This window comes from Zootoca vivipara, chromosome 3, assembly GCF_963506605.1.
Source record: "Zootoca vivipara chromosome 3, rZooViv1.1, whole genome shotgun sequence".
NCBI classification, from domain to species: domain Eukaryota; kingdom Metazoa; phylum Chordata; class Lepidosauria; order Squamata; family Lacertidae; genus Zootoca; species Zootoca vivipara.
In genome coordinates, this window is record NC_083278.1 from 47,974,900 (window position 1) to 47,997,684 (window position 22,785).

Sequence of the window (22,785 nt, forward strand, 5' to 3'; positions counted from 1 at the left end):
ATCGCGCTGTCGGGGCACAGTGCCCCTATCAACCCCCCTCTTCCTACGCCCCTGAATGCAGAAAACACTTTCTTGTCTGTTAGGGTGCCACTTAAATTTGAGACCCCCAAATCCGCCACTGCCCTTCTCTGTCCTCAATCCAGGCAAGCAAAAGGCATTATCAGAGTTGGGCCCCTAGGCATGAGGTTTCCCACCACTGATATACACATAAGCACAATAAATAATTATTTACAAATATCTTATTTAGTCATCTTCAGTACAGCCTGATCCAAATATCCAGAATATATAGTCTTCTTCATCCCTAGCTCTGCCTGGGATCTCTGTGCAGGTGTTGATTCAGTATGTACTCCATAGAGGTAGGTAGGATACCAACTTATCATTCTAGTCATGCCCTTGTATTGGGGAGCTGGAAAGACCTTATCCAAGATTTCATGGTGAATGAATAGGGGTGGAAGGAAGAACAAGCAATATCACAACAGCAAAGGGGGGAAAAACTTAGCTCAATATTCCCAGAAAACATGAAGGCATGAGACCAACTAGAAGGTAGTAATTCTTAGGCCATTTCCTTTTTAATCAATTTTATTCCATTAATAGCAAGTTTTTTTTAACGTTATACATACATTTATGCACACCCATATACACAAATTTGAACTGATAGATTTATTTTCTAAAACTCATACAATTAATTTAATAAGAGTTCTTGTGACAGTCTTAGATATAACACATATAATTTTACACGGGGGGTGGGGGGATTTTAAGACAGCTAGCTAGTAAATGTCCTGGCTCCCACACTCAGTCACAGTACTCAGACTCTGGACTCGATTATTCCCAAAGGCTTTATTCCAGAAGTCAGTACACGGTTAAAACATATATCAGGTTACAGGCTGCACAGTTCATAAGTTCAAAAGCAGAGCTGTAAGATATATGGCTAGGCACAAGCTAAGAAGCCGTCCTAACACCTGACACGCACCCAGGCTTTTCTTTTGAATAATGTGGTGACCAGTCTTTTGTGCAGTTCTCATCTCAAGCAATGGGATGGGCAAGCAAGCAGGAACTCCTGCAGGTGTGGTGGTGCTTGTACTGGTGCACCCAACAGTGTATCCCAGGGAACGAACCCTGGGCTGTCTGGGCCAGCTCACTCTCCGACTCAGGCTCACATGGCTCCATGGTTACCTGAGCAACCTCATGGACAGGAGGTGGGATGGAGTCTTGATCAGGTGAAGCTGCTTCCTCTGCTATGACATCCAGAAATGGTGGGGCAGCTATGGCTCCAATGAACTCCTAGGTCCCTACCCTTCATCAGACTAAAGTGATTTCATCCTAATCCTTCTGTCCCTTCAACCAGGATTTCTCCATGGGATTCATGACAATAAATGACTGAATTATTTCATGTTCAAGTTGAACTCCTTTAAGAGTACAGCCCTGAAAATAAAAGGAAAGGGAAAGGACCCCTGACAGCTAAGTCCAGTCGCGAACAACTCTGGGTTTGCGGTGCTCATCTTGCTTTACTGGCCGAAGGAGCCGGAGTTTGTCCGCAGACAAACTCCTACGACCTAGGAGTGCTTTGTTATTCACTACAACAGAAGTATAACAGTCTTTTAAAAGAAAGGTTGTACATATGCCTTTTGGGAATCACACAATTAATTATTTAATATCAACAACAGTAAGACCTGAAGAAAATGTTGCAGGGTATTCTCACCTGCTAACTGGAACTGTAGCCTTGTGGTCCTGCTCAAAGTTCTCTGTGGATCGAGGAGGAGTTTCAGGAACTGAGAAGAGATAAATGACAGTTTCCCCCTCCCTGCTCCCCTGGCCTTCCCCTTATATGCCGTACAGCACCAGGGAGTTGCCAATTCCAAACCTGCATTTTATAGTTATATAAGGGGGGGGGGAAGCACACAGCTATAGACATTGGGAAAACATCCCAACTCTATTTGTCCCCTTCCAATAGAATTACTATAACACAGGGGTGTCAAACTCAAATTCATCGGGGGCCGCATCAGCAGTTTGGTCACCCTCAAAGGGCCGGTTGTATCTGTAGGACTATGTGTCCACTCTTTATTATCATAAATTATTGTCACTGCATTCAATTATTACTGTTTTTTGTAATAATGTAAGTAATAACTAACATAGTCAGAATAATGGCAAGTAGATATTCAAATGTACAATTATTGTACAATTTATTGAAAAATGATTTTTGGTAACTGCACTGGGTAGTGGAGGCTCGCTAGGGTTTCATGCAGGAGCTTTGCAGAGCTACTGGTACCTGGAGATGCTGGGGTCCTTCTGCATGCAGGACAGATGTTCTGCCAGTGAGCCACCACCCTTCACCAAAGGGACTGGCTGAGGTTGACTCACTGGAGCTGTTCTCCTGGTTCCAGGGTTTAAGGGCCAGAAGTATAAAGCAGCATCCTATGTTTCTGAGGAGAAGGAGAGGGAGGGGAGGGGAGGAAGGGAGGAAGAAAAGAGGGAGTGGGAGGGAGAGAGGAAGGAAGGAAAGAGGGGAGAGAAAGAAGAGTAGGAAATAAGGAAAGGAATAAAGAAGGAAAGAAAAAGAAAGAGGGAGAGAAGACAGAGATAAAGAAGGAAGGAAGGAGAGGGAAAGAAAGAATAAGAACGAGAGAGAGGAAGAAAGAAAGGGAAGGGGGGGGTCGCCGCCTTGATTCAGCGCCAGAAAAGAGCGCGAAGGGACCCAGGGGCAAAAAGCATTTCCCGTGCAGCGTGAGGCAGCGGGTGTCCGTTTTAGGAGACGTGCGTAAAGCCTCAGAGTTGCACGTTTGTGAGGCTGAGCCGCTGCTGAGCTCACGTTTATGAGGCTGAGCCGCGGCAGGAGGAGGAGGAGGTGAGGCAAGAGGAGAAGGCGGTGGCTTGCCGGGTCGGTGCCCGGCAGCGCCGTACGGAGAGTCCTGAGCCTCTGGGACGCAGCAGTGCTCTGTAGCACTTTGAATCCTCCTCCTCCTCCTCCACGCGGCGCTGCTGGGTGCTTAGTCTGTGCTTCAGCAGCAGCAGCAGCAGCCGTTTCCAGGCGCCGAGCCGTGGCAGGAGGAGGAGGATTCAAAGTGCTACAGAGCACTGCTGCATCGCAGAGGCTCGGGACTCTCCGTGCGGCGCTGCTGGGCGCTGACCTGGCAAGCTGCCTCCTCCTTCTCCTGCTGTGGCTCGGGGTGCTCCACGCAGCGCTGCTCCAGCCGCCTTTCTACCCCCCCAGGCCCCAGCTGTTTGTCGGAGCTTTGTCAGCATTGCGCTTCAGCAGCAAGGTCCCGCTGCTGGGTCCCGCTGGCTGGGGCGCTCGGCGGGTCACATGACGAGGTCTGGCGGGCCGGATTTGGCCCCCGGGCCTTGTGTTTGACACCCGTGCTATAACATGTTAGGTCTTCAAGCAGGCCAGTTCCTTCTTCTCCTGATCTGTTTCTCACTTTGGGGTTAGCAGCTGATTTTAATTGTAGCACAAACACTCCGTATCTCAAAAAGGTTGGATAGATTAACATAGCCTACCTGACTTCAGGTTTCTTGGGACCCCCCCATAGCATCAACTGACAAGTGCATAATTCTAGGCACTTTGCTGTGTGTTCCCCCCTCCTTTTAATTCACAAACTTAGGTATTTTTTTTGTACAGAGGGCACCCCCAAGTTTATACTTTATTTTTGGGTGGTCCTATTTCACTTTTAGTTCATCGTCACACAACCACCGAGTTTGTTATCAGCGAGAATGGCAACAACAGCTACTACTACAGCAGCAGCAGCATAGTACTGTAGTTGTAAACCACCAGCTGCAAGGTTGGCCTTATGCAAAGAGAGAGACTCTGCTTGTCACTGAGTTAAAGGGTTAAGAAAATGAGGAACAAAAGAAAGGAGCTTCTCCTGTGGACAAGCTGCCACCATGTGGCTTGTCTCCTTGCTGCCACAGAAAACATCCTGTTGCTGGTTTCTGTTGGTATGAAGAAAACCACCTAATCGAAGAGTCACTATGGCAGGCCATTGCACTTGAACAGTTCATCATGTGGAACAGCTGCTATGCAAAGGTATTTCAAGAAGCCATCATGCATTGTGATGCTTGTTTCACATGAAGTGGGCCTCACTGTAATGGAGGTTCCAAGGACAGTTCCTGAGGAGGTTGCAAGACCATTAAAATCAGTGGGAAGTTCAAAAGAGCCAGGCTTTGAAAAGGAGCTGAAAGCAAGAAAACAAGTTTGTTGCCTCCAAAGCAAGAGAGAGGCTCTGTACATTTAAGAAATGCTTGGAAAGGAAAGCTAGGAGTTTCTTGAAAATTTAGCATGAGAGGGTTAAAGCTGAACCTGTTGAAATATAAACTGAGATAGGTTTATAGCCATGCATATATATATTTTTCTGTCTAGAACAGTATATTAAAAACCGACAGGCATAGTGACATGCTTGCATGTATTAAAAAGAACCTCAGTGATTCATTATCATTTTGGCACAATAGTGAAATTACTGTTCTCCCCTTCTACCCAAAATAAAAGCCAACTGAGTCAGAAACCTGTTACGCTGGAACACTTGATTTTAAGGCTATGTAGTCCTAAACACCTGCTTTCACATCCACTCTCCTAACTATGGAGAAGGTTGGCTGTAAAAATTCTGCCACAGATCCACACTGTACACTCGACTAGACATGTTTAATTTCTAAAATGCTACAAGTACATTCCACCCACCCACAGTTGTGTTTCATGTATGGACAGCTACAATTCTAAGAGGAAGGTTTATAGATTCTAATTTGTGTAATTGGCCTGTTGATGAAGCAAAAAGTTATTGCAAAAACATCGTGTTTACTGTTTTATTCAGCATAAAATTGCAAAATTCCTACATATTTTTAATAGGGTTAGAGTACAATTCTAGGCTCAGATTTCAAGCAACTCACTTGGAAATGAGTTTGATTTGAATCAATATCACACATATTCAAATAAATTTGCTTGCTACCGTACTAGGTACTATTTTTCTAAGTTTCTTTGGTGAGGGAGAGCTTACATTGTTCAAAGCCCAGCGCTTTTTGCTATAGTTGTAATTGTTTTCCTCCTGTGAGAAGAAAGTGAAGTGAAACCCACACCATTGGTTCTGCTGAGAGACCAGCTGCTTTCAATGTCTCTCCCTGAGCCGTTTCCAATCCAGCTGTTATGAGACGTTTGCCACTTTAAGAATTGGTGTCTTACTTTGCCTTACTTTGTATTGTTATTCTATATTTACCTATACCCCACTTTGCTTTCCTTTTTCCTTCCCATTATTCTCTTTTCCTTTCATGCAGTTTATTTTAGAATGTAAACTGAGGATAGGGACAGCCTAAAATAATATATACTGCACATAGCAAGTCTTTCTGGCTGATGAATGGTGTAAAAATACTAGACAATTGCTTGATTACACTAAGGCTGTGTTTTCCAAATAAGGTTGCAGGCCTATAGTAACACTTACCTAAGAGTAAGCTCTATAGAACTCAACAGGGCTTACTTCTAATAAGACACCTATAGGATTGCACTGTAAATTACTATGAACTGGTGCACAGGTGGGTGAGGACTGTGAGCCCTGAATGCAAGTTCTACTTTTACTGTAGACTTACCGGTATTATGTGGACCTGGACAATACCCTATTTATTGCCCAGCCTCATTTTTGTACTAGGGTCGAAAGGCAATAAAGATGAGGCTGTTGAGAGCTCCTGCAATGTAATGGCTAAGAACACAAGAAAAGTCTGCTTGATCAGGCCAAAGCTCCATCTGTTCTCACAGTCCAAAGCTCCATCCTGTTCTCACAGTTCAAAAAACTTGAACCAGGAATCTCAGAGTCCAGGTATCACCTCTGTCATGAACCGAGTAGGTGGTTGCAACAATCTACTGTCCCACCACTCTGTTATGGAGATAATAATAGTGACCTGTATCTATGGGGTGAAGGCAGTAAGGATTATGTAGTGGACAATATGAAATGCTCTAAAACACAATTTATCATTGCTACTATTAAAATGGCTGTAAAACATTTTACAGATTAAAAGCTGAATACAACGATTAACTGAGTATCACTGGCAATCTCCCTGCACATTTGGAAACAAGTTACATTGCAGTCTATGGAACTTGCTTGCTTGCTTTTCAGACCAGCAGGGATTTAAGGCTGTTATCGGATGAATCCCACTCTCCCCATCCAACTTTCAGAGTACATCCTAGCAAATTCCATTGGACTTCAGTGAGATTCTCTGGAATAAGAGATTTGATGCCTTCTACCATAAATGTCTTTCAGATCTCTATTTTTGCTGAAGTACTTCTACCTTGCTGTCTTAGCAGAGTCAAATGTGGCACATTCTAGTCAGGAATCCAGCAAAAAAGCCTTATTCTTTTTTAGCTCATGTCTAAACTTAAACAGAAATGCAAATCAGACATTGTAAGGTATAAAACAAACTTCGCTAGATTTGACAGGCGAAAGGGGGTTGTTGTTGTTTTTTAATGGAGAGCCTCAGTCTTCATAGCTACACTGAACACATTTTGTCTTTAATTTTTTGAAGTTTTTTTATTTAAGAAAAAAGGTATATAATTTTAAGCTCAGCTGCAGTCATAATGACAAATTCCTTCACAATTACAATTTTGACTAATGGAACAATGGACACCCCCATATTGTATTGTATTAGGTAATTATGAACTGCCAAAGTGTAGGAAAGCACGAACCGGGAATAATCAAGGTATCCCCCTTCACTGTGTGCAATAATTCAGAGCTTCGTTTTGCAAGTTCACCCTATTATCAGCACCACACATCACCCCCCACCCACCCACCTTCCTCTTCACGCTTGTAAAGACGGAAACAAAATAGATGTAAGCAAAGCCTTTAAAAATGATAGAGTGAGTCTGCTTCTCGAGGGGAAATTACCTGGATCTATAGAAGATCAAAATGTGCGACGTGAGGAAGAGGGAAGGGGCGCTGCTAATGGAGTGGGACCGGGTGTTTAATTTCCAGGTTACTTTCCAAACTAACGGCTGGGACCAGATAGTCCTGCCTTTGTAGAACGATTGGGGGCAAAGCCGAATTATTTGGGGGCTGCTTTCAAGCAAGAGGTACGGTAGGAAGGAGGTAATGATGTTTATGAGACAAAGGACTGTCCACACAGAATAGACAGAGGAGGCATTTACCGTGTGTCTAAGATAGTTATTACATCTTCTTCATCATCAATTTATTATCAGGCACAGATAGGTCTCAAGCCTGGAAATCCCCCCCCCTGATTTCGGACACGTGCTTCTGACGGGGGGGGGGTCTGGTTGTGGGGAGAGCGGGGGGGGCAGGCAAATGCATTCCGCCTTATCATTCAAGAACACGCTCTGGACCTGATTGTGTTGGCACTGGAGGGAAAGGGCTCTGGGCCAAATCCTTGATGGCTCGCATTAATCCCTAGGAAGGAATATGGGGGTGGGGCGAGCCCTCCTCTTGCTTCTGGGACAAGCGGCCCTTTCCCTGAGGACAAGTGCCTTTTTCTTTTCTTTTTTGGAAGGGCCGTTCCCAGTCTGGGCGTGCGTAAGCCTTCCTCCCGCCAAAACCACGCGCAACAAAAGCCTCTCCTCCTGCGCGAATGCCTCTGCTTCTCGCATGCTAGCGCGGCTTCAGACGCTCAGCCCCTTGCCAACAGCCGCCCACCCATGGAAACGTCAAACTCCGCCCCAGCGGGAGTGCTTTCAGGGCGACGACAGATGCATTTCTCTCAGAGTGGCGTGGGCAGGCAGCTTCTCTGCGCGACGTCGTTTTATTTTTATTTTTTTGGGTGATGGGTGTATTTCTTCTTCTTCTACTACTTTTTCGTCTTCCCTAAAGGTGAAATCGCGCTGCAGAGAGAGAGACGCAGGCAGGCGGGCGGGCAGCCGGCCAAGCCAGTATCGCGCGCGCAGCATCTTCCATCCATCCTGGCCGCTTGCTTCGGGGTCGCTGGCTGGCGCGCGCGCGCCTACTTCTCTCTCTCTTTCTCTCTCCTTCACACACACACACAATTTCCCAGCCCGCTCCCACAGAAACAATCCTGCTCCTGCCACCCATTGGTTCGCTCCCCAGCCGAAGGCAACCCTCACTTCCAATTATCTCCCCTCAAACACACACGGTCTGAGGAGGACACAGCCTCGCACGCATGCACGCGTTGTGTTGTGTATCTCTGGATGAGGGGGATTGAGGGCGTTTCAAAACCATTCGGTCGTCGTTTTTACAGAAGTCTTGCTGCTGCCCCGGCCACTTTGTTTTGTCACGATGTTTGCGGTGGTGGTGGTGGTGGGCAAGAGCGTGTAACCGAAGACGGTGTCTGCCTGTCTTGTCTGTGCGTGACGGGGAGCGTTGCGCGTTTGACGCGGGGTAGCGGGAGAGAATAGAGCCTTGGTGTGTTTTCCGCCATGGACGACCGTCCCCGCGGGGGAGGAGGATGACAACTGAAGCATAAGAAGTCTCTCCCCCCCCCTTTGAATTTGAGCCTGAGCAGCAGCAGGAGAAGAAGAAGAGGCGGAGGATTTGGTGACAGTAGAAGCCCCGCCTGCTGCCTGGGCAGGGGGGCCGTCCTGCCTGCTTGCTTGCCTCCCCCCCAATCTCCCTCAGAAGAAGCTGGCCGGGCTCCTTTCTTTCTCTTTCCTCTCTCCCCGCACCCCTCCTTCCCTCTCGCATTCACACACCGCACACGCACGCCGAGCGAGCCTCTCTCGCGCTCCCTTCATGCAGGCGAACAGCGAGGCAGAAGATGGCTGACTCGCCGGCGCGACCCACACAGCCCAGCCCGCCCGCCCGCATCCCCGAGCCGCCCAGCGGAGAGCCGCTTTCTCCTCTTGACACTCGCTGACGCCTTCGCCCAGCGCTGAAAGCCGCCGCCGCCGCCCCCCTCCTTGGTTCCCGCCGCCGCCGGCCACCATCCTCCCTCCCTCCCTCCCTCCCTCTCGACAACCTTCCCCCTCTCCTCCCCACCAACCCAAATAATACCAGCAGCCATTTCATCTCCGCCAAAGTAGATACACACAAAAATGGCAGAAATGGAGAAAGAAGGGAGACCTCCGGAAAATAAAAGGAGCAGGAAACCGGCTCACCCCGTGAAAAGGGAAATCAATGAAGAGATGAAGGTATGTGCGCGCGCCCTTCCTTCCTTCCTTCCTTCTCTCTGTCTCTCTCCTCTCTCTCTCTCTCAGATGCGAAAAGGGAAAAAGGAGCGATGGGGGAGGCTCCTCGCAAACACCCCTCCCGCCCCCCGTGCGTGGAGATGCCATATAAATAAGGGATTTCTCGGGTTTTGTTTTCTGGTTTGGAAATAAGAATAAAAAAACAGCGCCGGCACGAAATACGTCCCAACTCTTTCTCCTGAAATGCAAACAGAGACCACTTCACGCAGGCTACGTACAAAGCCAGGTCACTGAGCAGCTTTGATTTATTGCTCTTAATCACCATCAGTGGGGTTTTTTTGTTTTTGTTTTTTGCTTAAAGGAAACTTTCCACCCCGCAGAGGTTTCAGCGACCCCTCCTTTTTGTTTGTGTGCTATGCCAAATAACCCGGAGGATGTTAAAGTTAAGAAGAAGGGAAGTCATTTAAGTCCTGTCTTTCCCTCTCCTCTCGGCAGCCGCCCCCCTTTTCCAGTAGCCAGCTGCTGCAACTGTGTAATTAAATTGTCAAAGTGAAATGTTATGGTCTGAACTGCACATCATTCTTGTGCTTTGGACACAAGGGTCTCTTGTCCTTCTCCTCCTCTCTTTTGCTTGCTCCGTTTCTGTTTTCCATGCTTCGTTTCACAGTTAATCAAACCAGAGGAGTGTAGTGTTGAAAGAGAGCTGTCCGAAAAAAAGGTTCATGCATATGTGTTTTGTGTGTGTGTGTGTGTGTGTGTATATATATATATATATATATATATATATATATATATATATATGCATATACCAGTATATATATTACAGGTTTGTTTGGAAAGGTTGGGGCCGGAGGAGAGAAAGTCAGTGTCTTGACAGGAAACGATGCCCATCCAGCTGTGCTCCAGAGCTAGGGCTGTGGGCTGCCTCTCCAGATGTTAGCATAGCAGCGGCTGCTCAGAAACACACCTCAGGACCTCTTTTCTCCCGGGGTTGCAGGCTGAGCTGAAATGGTCCTCTGTTGCATGTTTTTATTATCCAGAATGCCCACGACTATGTTTATTTTATGCTTCTCATCTGTCTTTACCCTGTGGCTTACACGTGTTGCAGGGCTGAGGTGAACTTGCTTTAAAAAAACAAAACAAAAACCAATAATAATGAAAACAGCAGAGTTTTGAATGTGGAATGGAGTGGCACTCAGCTGATTCACAATAGGTCTGATCACAGCTGTTACATCCTGAAATGTGCAAGTTATGTGTTGAGCTGTAAAAGATATACTGTATCTATCCATCTATCTACTATGAGTATAAGGATAGTAAAGCATGTGGATTAACAGGGCTGTTTTGTTTTTCACCAAACTGAAGGATAATCTTCAGGTTCTTTTTCAGTTCTTAATTTAATATTGGGGAAAGTTCTTTCAGTTTGCTATATTTGTAGTCCTTCTTTTTGTGCTTACTTGGGATTTGTTCAAACAGCAGGCAGATGGGCATCTGAATAAAAGGATGGCATGCATAAGAGCAAATATCCTGCATATCAATAACATTTATTCATTCTCTAGACTAGATCCTCTACATTCCTTCGCAACAGCTTGATTTCCTTGAGACATGTATGACACCATATCTTGAGATGAAGCATTGTACACACTCCAACTTAACAGTAATTGCTCAGCTGGATGGGGCTTGAATTTGTTTTTGTTTTCTTTTTCTTGTTTTCTTTTCTGTATGTTTTAAAGAGGGCAGAAGAAGGGGGAACAGTGGGCACAGAAAATTGCCCCACTATGCATTATCCCTTTAAGACACTGCTTCATGCAATCTGTGTGGACTGCAGTTTTTAAGTTTCATAGGTTCTAGGATTACAAATTAGCTAATTTTAATCAAAACATGTGAAATGTTATCCTGGCTGGATATAAAGGCTGACTGTGCTGGATCCTCTGGGTTTGTTTTGTTTACTTTGGCTGCAGGCACACTTGGTGGTTTGGGAGATAGTTGTTCTTCTGCAGTATAACAGATGTTTGTCTGAAATGGTGAGGAAGAAACAAAAACAACACTGTGTGTGTGTGTGTGTGTGTAAGGAGGAAAAATTACTCACATTTTGTTTTTATAAAAAGGCCATGATATTAAGTGTTTGTATTACCCTTCTTCTTTCCTTAAGCCTCTGTTAGTAGTTGAACAGTAGTATGATAAATAAATAAATAAATCAGAATTTTAGCTGTATGAGCAATTGACTCCAAGGTTGTGGACTGACCTAGCTTTGGAGACAGTTTTTATAGTTTGGGTGGCTGAAAGGTGAATAACAGCAGAAGCTTTCAGACAGCCTTGACCACATACCAGAGCAAGTTGTCTTATTAAGCTTGGAGACCACATTCTTTTAATAGGATTGGTGGGTTTCTCCAGAATGGTCTTAAATTATAATGAAAGTTTTAAGCTGATTGGCATCCGAGTGTGTTGCATATGTGGACGGCTTGATTACCATTCTGAGAATAATTCTTCATTTATTGACTATATTGGAGGGATTTCCTCCTCTTTACAGAGTTAAAGAGCATAGTGACAACAAACTGGTAACACTGTATGCAACAAAATGTCATTGTGAACACAATGTGCCCTTGTGTAGGTACATATCTGTACTGTTCAAACAGCTTGACTGCTTCCCTTCATCTGAACTGCTTTCATCTGGACCTGTGTAAAATAAGCTCTGGTAAGTAATCACGACAGAGCAGAAAGAAAGGAATGTATATACAGCAATAGACAGCCTAAGCTGTAAAAACTGTAACCTGAGTCCCAGCAGCAGATCAGATATCAAGGCTGTAAGGTAGGGGGAAATGAAAGAGATGAAGGGGAGGGAAACAGGAGAGAGAGGGTTGGGGAATGGAAAAGTCAGCTTGGAAAATGAAGGACTAGTAGGAGGGCCCCCTCAGGGAAATTTGGCTCAGGGATTAGGGAATTTTATCATGGTGTACAGTGACCTACTCAAGTTTCAGCCCATGTTGGATTGAATTGCTTCCATTTGCTAGGAGTAAGAAAAAGGGCCGGCGTGTATGTGATTCCCTCTCCCCACCCTCCTTCCAGTAATAAAAAGCCACTGGGTACAAGTGTCTATTTTAAGTCCAGCAAATACAAGGCACTATGAATGAGTAATAAAATTACCTCATCATACAGATTTTCTTGAAGATTGGCTGTTTGATAGAGCCTCATAATTTGCTCAGCAATGATGGAGGGAAACTCAGGCACTAGCTTTTCCTGTGTCACATCAGCAATATCACTTGCTGCTCAGTTTTAATATAACTGGAAACTGGTGTTGTTTGCTGTTTCATCATGGTAGATATTACCTAGCATTACCTAGCATTTTGGTTATCTCTAGCCCAGTGTAGGTGACAGTTGTAGAAAATGTCAACAATGTTGTGTGCAAAAAAGTGCATGGCTGCATAGTTTGCCTATGTTGAATTTCAGTAAAATTCAGTGATTTTTTTCCAGACAGAAATGTTTTGTTTCTCTCTGACCTGCAATGTATTTCCAGTGTCTTAATTTCCCCCCAGTTCTTCCTTTCTCTTTGCCTTCCTTTCCTGCTGTGGATAAAGGATGCCCTTAGAATTGTAGTGTTGTCTCGTAGTGATGTGAATACTGCACAAGGTTTAGCATTTACCATATCAAGAATATAATACTTACGTTTGAGATGACAAACTCAGTATTTGCACATATATTTAATCTAATATAAGAAATTCAGAAATCCACATCCCTTTTACTCAAGAGAACTCTTATTCACGTCAGAAGGATGGTTCCATATAAATAGATTAAGGTCACACACAAGTTTAATGCCAGATAATGATGCAACTGTCAATAATGCAAGAAAAGTGCTTTGAACCATACGTAATTAATGTACATTTGAATGAATTAATGTGATTGCACCTATCAGATTGTACTGGAAATTTCTCTAAACAAACTAGACTGAGTTAATCTACACATTTACCTTCTTTGTCTATTGTGAGGATCATGATTAATCTGTTTTATAATTTCACACGGCTGTCTCCGTGAGCCTGTGGTGTTTACCTTGTAGATTCTCAATAAGTAATTTGTAACTAAAATAGGCTTTACTCATGATGTCTCCATCTGTTATTATTTATTGCTAAACTCTGTTAAAGATTCTTGTATTTTAACATTTCTGCTGGCAGTGCTTGAAATATGTATCACAATATGAAAATCAGAAAAAGAAGGTTCTGACAACAGAGTGGGAGACATTTGAAATTATCCCCCGATTAACAAAGACATATAGTCAAGGAACCTCATGAAAGATACCATGAAGATACCATTCAAAGATTTCATGAAAGTAAGGGGCCACTATAAAGTCTGGATGACTTATACATACCCCCTCAGTGTAGGTAGGTGGCTAGGTATATTTTTAGAAAATGCCAATAACCCTGGGAAGTGGAGCTGTTCATATAGGCTAGTGTGTGTTCATTGATGTATTGGCCTCCACTCCTGAAACCCCCCAAAAATAAAGAGAATGATGAGTCTCTCTCTTTCTCTCAAAATTTATTAGCTTCAGAGAGATGTTTAACTTTATGCTTTAGTACTTAAGTTCACTCATGCAAGGAAGTAAAAAGAGAGAGAAAGAATTCACTCTGCTTCTTTCAAAGTCTGAAATAGGCGTTCAGTAACATAACCTAGAAGAAAATGATTCTGACAGACTTGTTGTCTTTCATTTTTCCTGTCTGCAATTGCCAGGTCTCACCCCTTGTTTCCTAGCAGAGAAAACGTTGTATAAAAAATTGGAGAAGCACATATCAATGCTTCTTTTATATATCTTTTAAGAAATGGAAGGAATCTGTTATCAGTTATACAACATCAAGCTCTGTGTTCTCTGCATGATGATATCACAGTAAAATATAGTCAGTATAAGTACTGTGTAAATGAAAACAATTGCTGCTGCATTTTTAAGTCTTTAGTCTCTTAAGGGAAATAGATATATTCAAATATCCACAAGTCTCCTTCTCTGTGTCATGTATGATAAAAATGCATATTTCCATACAGGATAACATGATAGTATTTTCCACCAGCCAAATGTGATATGTGTGTATACTGCTGAATCCAAAAGATTAAAGCGATGCATATTAAAAATATTGCAAAATGGTGGCCTGGGCTCCTTCAGGTTAAAAATGAGCAAAAAGCAAAACAAAAGCAATTTTAGCTGAACAGAAGGTTCTGTAGAATGTTGAAGGTTTTGGAGTAGGTTTCTTTGGCAAATATAATTCTCTCCCAATTTGACAGCACACAAGCGCTCACCTGCTTTGTCATTTTAGGTATTCCTGGCAACCTGGATTTAACATTTCCTTGGCTTTAGCTGTTTGATTGTATATAAGCCTTTAGAATCACAATTCAGAAAGTTATCAGTGTGAAATCAGAAATAGTAAAAAATAGAGTGCTATCTGGTTGTCACAACATCAAGAAATATAAAAATGACTAGTGATTTCCCCAGTATCTGTTATTTTTATTGATGGCAGACATAACTATCGTTTGGACTTCTTACATCTTTGCAATCCCTCTACAGTCTAGGCACAATAACTCTTGGCTGCCAATTCTTGATTGCATAGTATTGTGAAATGCAGTCTTCCTCTTCATCTCCTCTTCTTTCATGCATTCCCATTCAACCTTTCTTCGTCCATTGTCTCCTTTTGAGTGCTCAAATCTATCCTGTCCTTAAAAAAAAAAGTTTTAACCTTTCTTGACATTGCATCTTCCACCACATACCATCCTCCTTTCCTTTCCCCCTTCATTTCTTTTTGAGTGTGTGGCGTGTATTTCTTTCTTTCCCCTCTTTATCCCTTCTTTCCCAACCTTTATACTCAACTGGAATCGTCGTATCTAGCATTTCCAATGAATTTCTCTTTGTTTATTTTGAGTGCTCGTATGTGTCAGTGTGTCTGCATTCTTTGATGTTTGATCTCCAGTATTATACTTCTTGACACACAGCACGTTTCTATTCTTGGTACTCAGAACTGAGACTTGTCCTGGTGGCTCTTTCCAACCACTGATGCTCTGTTTTCTTTGGTGGCTGTTTCTTATCATATAAGCCCCATACTGCATTACTGGGCCAAGAGGGAGGAGCCCATCCTGCAGCTGGGAAAGAGCTGCCTGCAATGCTGGCATGGAGAAGAGACACAGCAAGGACAGACCACATTGCTTGAGGCTTTTCACCTAGCTGCTTGCAACATGGGAAGGGGCAGTGATGCCATGGTTCCCACATAGCCAGCGTCACAACACAGAAGAGCTTGCTCTCTCATTTTTTCACTTGGTCTTCTGTTTGCATCTACTGCCTTTCTTTGTCTTTTCCTTCTTCCCCTCTTCCTCCCATCTATCTGCCTAGTTCCATGCTGCCCTCTATAAGCTGAGGAACTTCCTCTTCTATTTGTCAAGTTATTTCCCTCCTTCAGAAATCCTGTTGCTCTCACTATCTTAGCCTTAACTGAATTTCCTTTGGTGCCTTACTTTCAGAATTCTTTTGAACTGCTCCCACCCCACCCCCCAATATCCATTGATGCTTTTAAAATTATCTGGTGGACAAATGTTTTATCACATCTATAGTCTGCACAGTACACAGGTAGTGTAAAGTAAATGCTTCACCAGGGATGGAAAATCTGTGCCTCTCTAGATCAGGGTCAGCACAGGATGCTTTGCTGTGTGAGGCAAAACCGTAAATGGCACCTCAACTGCCTTCACTTCTTCTTCACTGCCTTAAGCACCTGGAGGCAGCCTGGAAAAACCCTGGAATGCTGAAGGTGGCAGGAGAGAAAAAAGGGAACTAGAGAGGAGAAGGCAGCAGGGGGCAACAAGCACAGGGGGTGGCATGTCATACGCCTCAGGGGCCTGGATCTGCCATCTCTGCCAGCTGTCCCCAGCCTGCCACCTGAGGCAACTGTCTCACCAAGCATCATGGGTCAGCTTTCTCTGTTCCAGATACTGTTGGATGCCAACCATCATCAGCCCCTGCCAGCATAGAATCATAGAATTGTAGAGTTGGGAGGAACCGCAAGCATCATCTAGTCCAACCCCCTGCAATGCAGGCATCTTCAGGGGTGATGGGAGCTGTACAATGTCTAGAGGGGCACAGGTTCCCTGTTCCTGAACAAAACGCTGGTTGTAGAAGCAGCAGTAGTAGTTCAGTATTCTATCCTTAAAAATGGGAACTGCTAGCTTGATCTCTTTAGGACTGCAGTGCACGTTCACAAGAGGTCAGAATCCTATTTAATGGGCAATAATGGACATAGGATTGTTCAAAGGCTATTAAACCCCCCAATCTTTATTGATTTCCAGGCATGCATCCAAACATCTATACTTCAACATGGAGAAGTACAAATCACACGAAAAGGAAAAATAGTATTTCAAATACCCAGAAGAAATAAGTGTACAGCACATAATATCTACACTTGGATAACTATGGGTTGGAAGAGAGGCAAAACTATGCTGCAAAAGGGGCTATAACATATTTATAATGTATTTTGTAAATTGCAATTTTCCCATAATGTTGGGTCAACTTCACCAATGCAAGGTACAATACATTATAATACCAATGAGACTGTCACCTCCTTCAGACTCCCCTGTGCTTTGCTACTGTTGCCATGAGCAGATACTTCACCAGAGCTTTCATAGAATCATAGAATCTTAGTGTTGATGTGCAATGCAGGAATCTCAGCTAAAGCATCCATAATAGACGGCTATCCAACCTCTGTTTAAAAACCTCCAAGGAAGGAGAGTCCACCACCTCTCATGGGAGTCTGTTCCACTGCTGAACAGCTCCCCTTATTCATCCATCCTGCCTACTAAAGACACAATGCATTTTGGTTCATTAGGCAAAAGCTGGACCCCAAGGGACATCTAGTCCAACTCAATGCAATGCAGGAAGCTCAGCATGCGATCCTCCATCCAACTGGAAACCATACTGGACCCTGCTTAGCTTTGCGAATGTGCTAGCAGTTTCATTATTGCTGCACCACTAGGACTATACCATTAAATTGCATTTCTCCCATGTTGGTAGAAAGACTGCAGTAATATAAACAATTGGTAATTTTTTTGCTACTCCAAAACATGCTGCTTGGGCATGTGAGCCTAATGGTAGATCCAATCCTCTTCCTCCCCTCTTCTTGTTTTAGCACCTCTGTTTTTCTCTCTCTTTTCTTTTCCTCAGGCAGAATGGTATATCCTATCTTTCTTTCCATAACATCTTAGTATGCTTAATCATAGCAATAATGGTAACCTTTTGAATGCATGTCAAAAAAGGAAGAGTGTGTTGGAAGGAAACCGAATTGATATTGCTTTATATATATTAGTAGTAACACAACATTTTAATATGTAACTGTGTATTTTTGTAATATTTTGTTTAAGTTGTTTGCTGTTGCTTCTTTTTTTGTAGTCCTAAAAGAGGCAATAATTGATATGCTACTCTATATTATTCAGTTAGGGTTTCCATATGTCCAGAATTTCCTGGACTTATCTGGAATACTGTTGTCTTTAGCAGTGTCTGGACGAAAATCAGCAAAAATGTCTGGGAAAATTCAGATGTATGGCAGCCCATGTTCCGTTTTTGCTGATTTTCCATAAAAAAGCTAAAAAAATGTAATTTTCCAACAACTTTCCTGTCCGGATTTTCACTGTTTGAAACATGGCTACCCTATACTATTCCTGCCAGTGCCACTTATTTCTCAGCCACCATGGACAGCATACCATCACACCAATTTTGTAGTATGTTGTATCAGAAACTGTTCATTAATTTCATATACCGTATATGCTTATGGGGTCTGAACTGGAGGTGACAGACCAGGAGCAAGACCATGGTGTCACAGTTGGAGCCCCTCCTGGTCCTGGGAGACAGCAGTGTGGGAGAAAGTGGGGAGTCTATTGACCTGTCTGTTGGCTGAACAGCCTCTTTTTATTCTGTCACATCTGGTGCACCTTTCTCTGACTCGTTCCCCCTCCCCTGGCTCCTGCCTTGCGGGCATTGTCAAACCCATATATCACTGGTCCCCTCTCTTGGGTTACTATCTTGGTCCCCTGCCTCCACCGCACACCCTTAGGAGTACTGCCAGTCCCTGACACAAGCTCTTCTTCTTATGCTCTTAGATATTGCGTGAAAATATTTTTTCTCAATGGACTTTCTATATCCACACATCCAAGCTTTAACTAAATTTGTATTAATTCTATTACTTCTTTCCATATTGTGGTCCTGGCAGTATCCATTAAGCATAATTCATTGCACATTGCTTTACCACAGTGGTGTCCCAATGATAGAATATGATTTCTATATACAATTATATTTAATCCCAAGCTTCCTCCAAAAATGGCAGGATGTTGTGGGGGCGGGGTATCATGTTGGCTGCATTTTCACATTATGCTAAACTATTGCTTGTTTTAAATACAGTTTGTTCCTTTCTCAGAGGGGCAAAAAGAAAGCTTTTTGTCCACTGGTTTCTAGCTGCTCTTGGCTCTTGCATCTGTAGGCTGGTAAGTGTCTTTGGTAGAGTTGCCAAACAAACCATGTTTAAGCAACCTATGTCTGTTGGGTTCGGATGCAGTGCTAAACCTTTGTTAAAATAGGTCACAATTCGTAAGCCAAAAAACCATGACTTCGCATTGTTGTTTGTTGGGCATGCAGCAATCCATGATTAATCAGCTGGGCTAAGGCCGGATGGTCAAACAAACCAAACTTTGGCTTAACAAATCATGACTTAGTGCTATATGTGAACAAGGCTATTGCATCATCACAGCTATTCTGTGTGGCAGCTTTGGCTGAGGGATTGTGATTGCATTCAGAAGTTATGCTAAGACAAGCTAAAGACATAGCTGCCAAGTTCTCCCTTTTTTAAAGGGAAATTCCCTTATGCTGAATAGGCTTCCTCGCGAGAAAAGGGAAAACTTGGCAGCTATGGCTAAAGAAGACTTGGCAAACACTGGGTTCATGCATTCTCCCCTCCTCCTCTGGTGATGGAGATCAGAAGTAAGTGTCAAAAACTACAGTTTGAAGCTAGCTTGTTTCAACTAATCACAGTTAAGATTAACCACAGTTTAGGGTTCAGAATATACACACTAAACTACAGTTAAACTGAATCAGAATCAGAAGCTTCTGATATCCTACTATCTTGGTTGAGCCAGGCTTTTAACCTGGATTTTCTACATATGGTACACTAAGTCAGATGGAAGAGCTTTCCAGGGAATATACCTTTGCTACTAATTTTCCATGGAGATTCTGGGCACATTTTCTCAGGCTAGCACTAATGATGTAGGGTCATTACGTCTTCTCAGGACATGAACAGCAGAAATTTGTTCCTGAGGAACATGCAGTGGTTCTGCCATCTAACACATTTTATTATGGTTGCGAACAGTCTGTGAAATGTGGTTGTGTGAGGCAGTTTTAGCGTAGTGCGACTGGTGCGGTTGCCTTGGGCCCTGCAGCGGACACCAAAACAATGCTATAGAACAGAGCACAAGAGGCAGGGGGTGCACTGAATTTTAGTGTTGCACAGGGCGCTGCTAAAATTTGAGAGTCCACCACTGGTGTGACAGCCACAGCCTCTATGGCAATGACTACGACACCATCCGTGATGAATGGCATAACTTGCTTTTATACCTAGTATCAACATTTCCTTCTGTAAATAAAAGTTTAGCCATAAGTAATAGTCATGTAGATTTGCTTATTTGTTTCTTATTTCATTGGTTGAATGCAGACAATTTATTTATCATATAGCAAATGTGAGAAAGTCTGTACACTTTTTAAATGTACTGTATACTAATATAAAGGAGTACAGGTGACCATGTCTGGTTTTGGACTATTCTGTAGGGGCTGATGCTCCATTCCTGATTGCTGACAAGTTCTGTTGCTATGGAGTGAAGGCTCTACCTGTTCCTCTATGCATTTCTGCAGTGTTTTATCACTGTTTCCTAGTTCTTTGTTTAGGGAAACTGATGGTTAATCTGTTCTAATCTCTGCTTTCTTTCTTTCTTTCTTTCTTTCTTTCTTTCTTTCTTTCTTTCTTTTTTAAATAAGGAGATTGTGTTGCTTTTAAATCTGTGAAGTCCTTTACTGAATTTTAAGAGCAAAATGAACATCATTTTAGTTTTTCTTTTAACCTTAATTTGTTTTCATTGTGGTATAGGCAACTCCCAATTTATGTGAGGGTTATGTTCCAAGGCACTGCATGTTTAAGTGAAATTGCGTATATTTGAAACACCACTGAAAAAGCCTGCAAACACCCTGTTCTACCCCCACCCCATCCTTTTTTATGATGTTTTCATGTCACTTCTGGGTGCGGTGCAATGCATGCATGTGCGGTTGTATGCACAAATCGGATGTGCCTAAAACGGTCACTGCCTGTATGTACATGTGAGCAAACCACAATTGCAATGAAAAGATCTAAGGCAACTCCCTCCACCCAATAATGTTCACAAACCTCAGTGAACAGAATGACTATCATTTAAATCAGGGCTGGGGAACCTCAGTTCTGGGTGCCAAATGCGATCCTCCAGGCCTCTGTATACAGCCTTTAGGATTCTCCCCTGTCCATGCCCCTTCTTCCCAGGACACCCCCCAACAGTCCTGCCCCACTCCTTCCTTGAGTAATTTGGTGTGGCTGGAATGTTTCCTTGGACTGTGATAATTTCACTTGCTTGCCTGGAGAAATGGGCATGGGTGTTTAGAAACCCCTGGTGTTTGCATGGGTGGAATCTAGCCTATAGTACATAGGTAAGAGTCACGTCTACTGTCCCACCTACTTTTCCTGTAGCCCCACCCATTTCCTCCTTTGGCCATACCCACTACTGGCGCACAGCCCCTGGAAGACTGTGCATGCAGGACGTGACCCTCAGATTGAAAAAGGTACTCCACTCCTGATTAAAATCTTTCAGAATACATAACCACACTCGGAAAAGAAATAAGAATTTAACCATGAAGATACATACCACCGTTGTGTGTATACAAGCAACCACATGGTGGAAAACCTTATCATGTGATACCTCCATCGTTCTGCCCGGACACTGAGATCCAGTGCCAAGGGCATTCTAGCAGTTCCCTCGCTGCGAGAAGCCAAGTTACAGGGAATCAGGCAGAGGGCCTTCTCAGTAGTGGCACCCGCCCTGTGGAACACCCTCCCACCAGATGTCAAAGAGAAAAACAACTACCAGACTTTTAGAGGACATCTGAAGGCAGCCCTGTTTAGGGAAGCTTTTAATGTTTAATAAATTATTGTATTTTAATATTTCTGTTGGAAGCTGCCCAGAGTGGCTGGGGAAACCCAGCCAGATGGGCGGGGTATAAATAATAAATTATTATTATTATTATTATTATTATTATTATTATTATTATTATCACTGTATTCACTGATTAGCACAATTAAAAAGTTGAAGTTGAACAAGAACATTGAAAGAGACACTGGGGAAAGTTTGCACATCACAGAATAGTGGTGAGAGGGCTGTTAATTGTTTAAGGAAAAGGCTTATTTAACTTGCTGCTAAAAGTGTTGCTGATGGTAGATTACAATTTGTATTTATTTTATACATCTGCTTTATGTAGTTATGTGTAAACTGTGTCTTTCAAAAACTGCAGCCTTGGCCATGCAATGTTCCTAAATATACATTTAACGTTAAGAATCTGAATGGTGTTGGTAATGTCAATGAGGCTACTCATGAGCTAAGATTTGGCATGCACTTACAGCTCCAAAACTGGAAGCCTGTAGCAGGAAAGTGTCTTTAGGCCAATGTATGATTGTAGTAAGTAAACTGAGTTGGATTGTTGCAATGCACTCCTTTGTGCTTCATCTGGAGCTGCAATTAGTGCAGAATGCTGCAGCACGGTGGCTGCCAGGAATGACGCTGTTAGCACGTAACACCTTTGCTCAGAGATTTGCACCGGTTGCCGATTTACTACCAGGACAAGTTCAAGGGGTGTTACTATTAACATATAAAAGAGCTCGGTTGGGACCAGTTTACTTGTAGGATTGCCTTAGTCCGTATATGTCCACTCCTCAACCACTACAGGTGCCAGTGCCACTTAGATTTATTACAGAGAGATTATCTTTTTGTGTGGCAACCTTATTGACATCAGGCAGGCAGACACCTTTGTTTTACTCTTTTTGGTGCCTGCATAAAATATTTTTGCTTTGACATTGACATTGCTTTGAGAAATTACATGTTGTTATTTTTAAGCCACTGTTGATTGTTATCACCCTTTGAATATTTTTAATAAAGATATTAACTGTTTTTAATCAATAACTTTCAATGTTTTATTCTGTGTTGTTGCAAACTGCTTAGAAGGCCATTTTAAACAAGCAAGCAGTATATACATTTTGTTTAATAAATAAAATTAAATGTAAATACTTGTTTTAAGAACCAGCTTTATTAAGTGTGGTCCTCCTCCCTTTCTTGAGGGTTCAGAGTAGATTACACCATAGGAAGATTAATTTCTTACAATATCCCAAAGCTTTAGGCTGAGCCATAAATAGTAATTTACTCTGTACCCTTATAGCATGTTATTCCTGCTGAAATCCTGGGATTGATATTGTTTTCTTAATGAAGGAGGTCAGTCAAGGACATATGCTTTATTAACTGTAGAACATCTGGAGAAAACAGTGCTTAAAGTTTTTGGACATGAATGGGCCTTTTCTTGAGCTATGTCCTTTTTGCTGAGTCAGTATAGAACTAGCTTCAAACCAGGCCTACAGGAAGTTAATCACACCAGATAAATATGGAGGGAG

General features: G+C 43.1%; 1 protein-coding gene across 2 annotated transcripts in view; it reads left to right on the forward strand.

The window, feature by feature from the left end:
- Positions 1-7,966: 7,966 nt before the first annotated feature.
- The window catches only part of SOBP (sine oculis binding protein homolog), a 144,738-nt gene continuing 129,919 nt past the window's right edge, over positions 7,967-22,785 (forward strand). The window contains exon 1 of one of the 2 annotated variants that reach the window (XM_035109290.2): positions 7,967-9,061. In XM_035109290.2, the coding sequence (XP_034965181.1) occupies positions 8,966-9,061 (96 nt within the window). In that variant the 5' untranslated portion in view covers positions 7,967-8,965. The remainder of the gene's footprint in view (positions 9,062-22,785) is intronic. The other variant, XM_035109288.2, reaches the window with a different exon arrangement.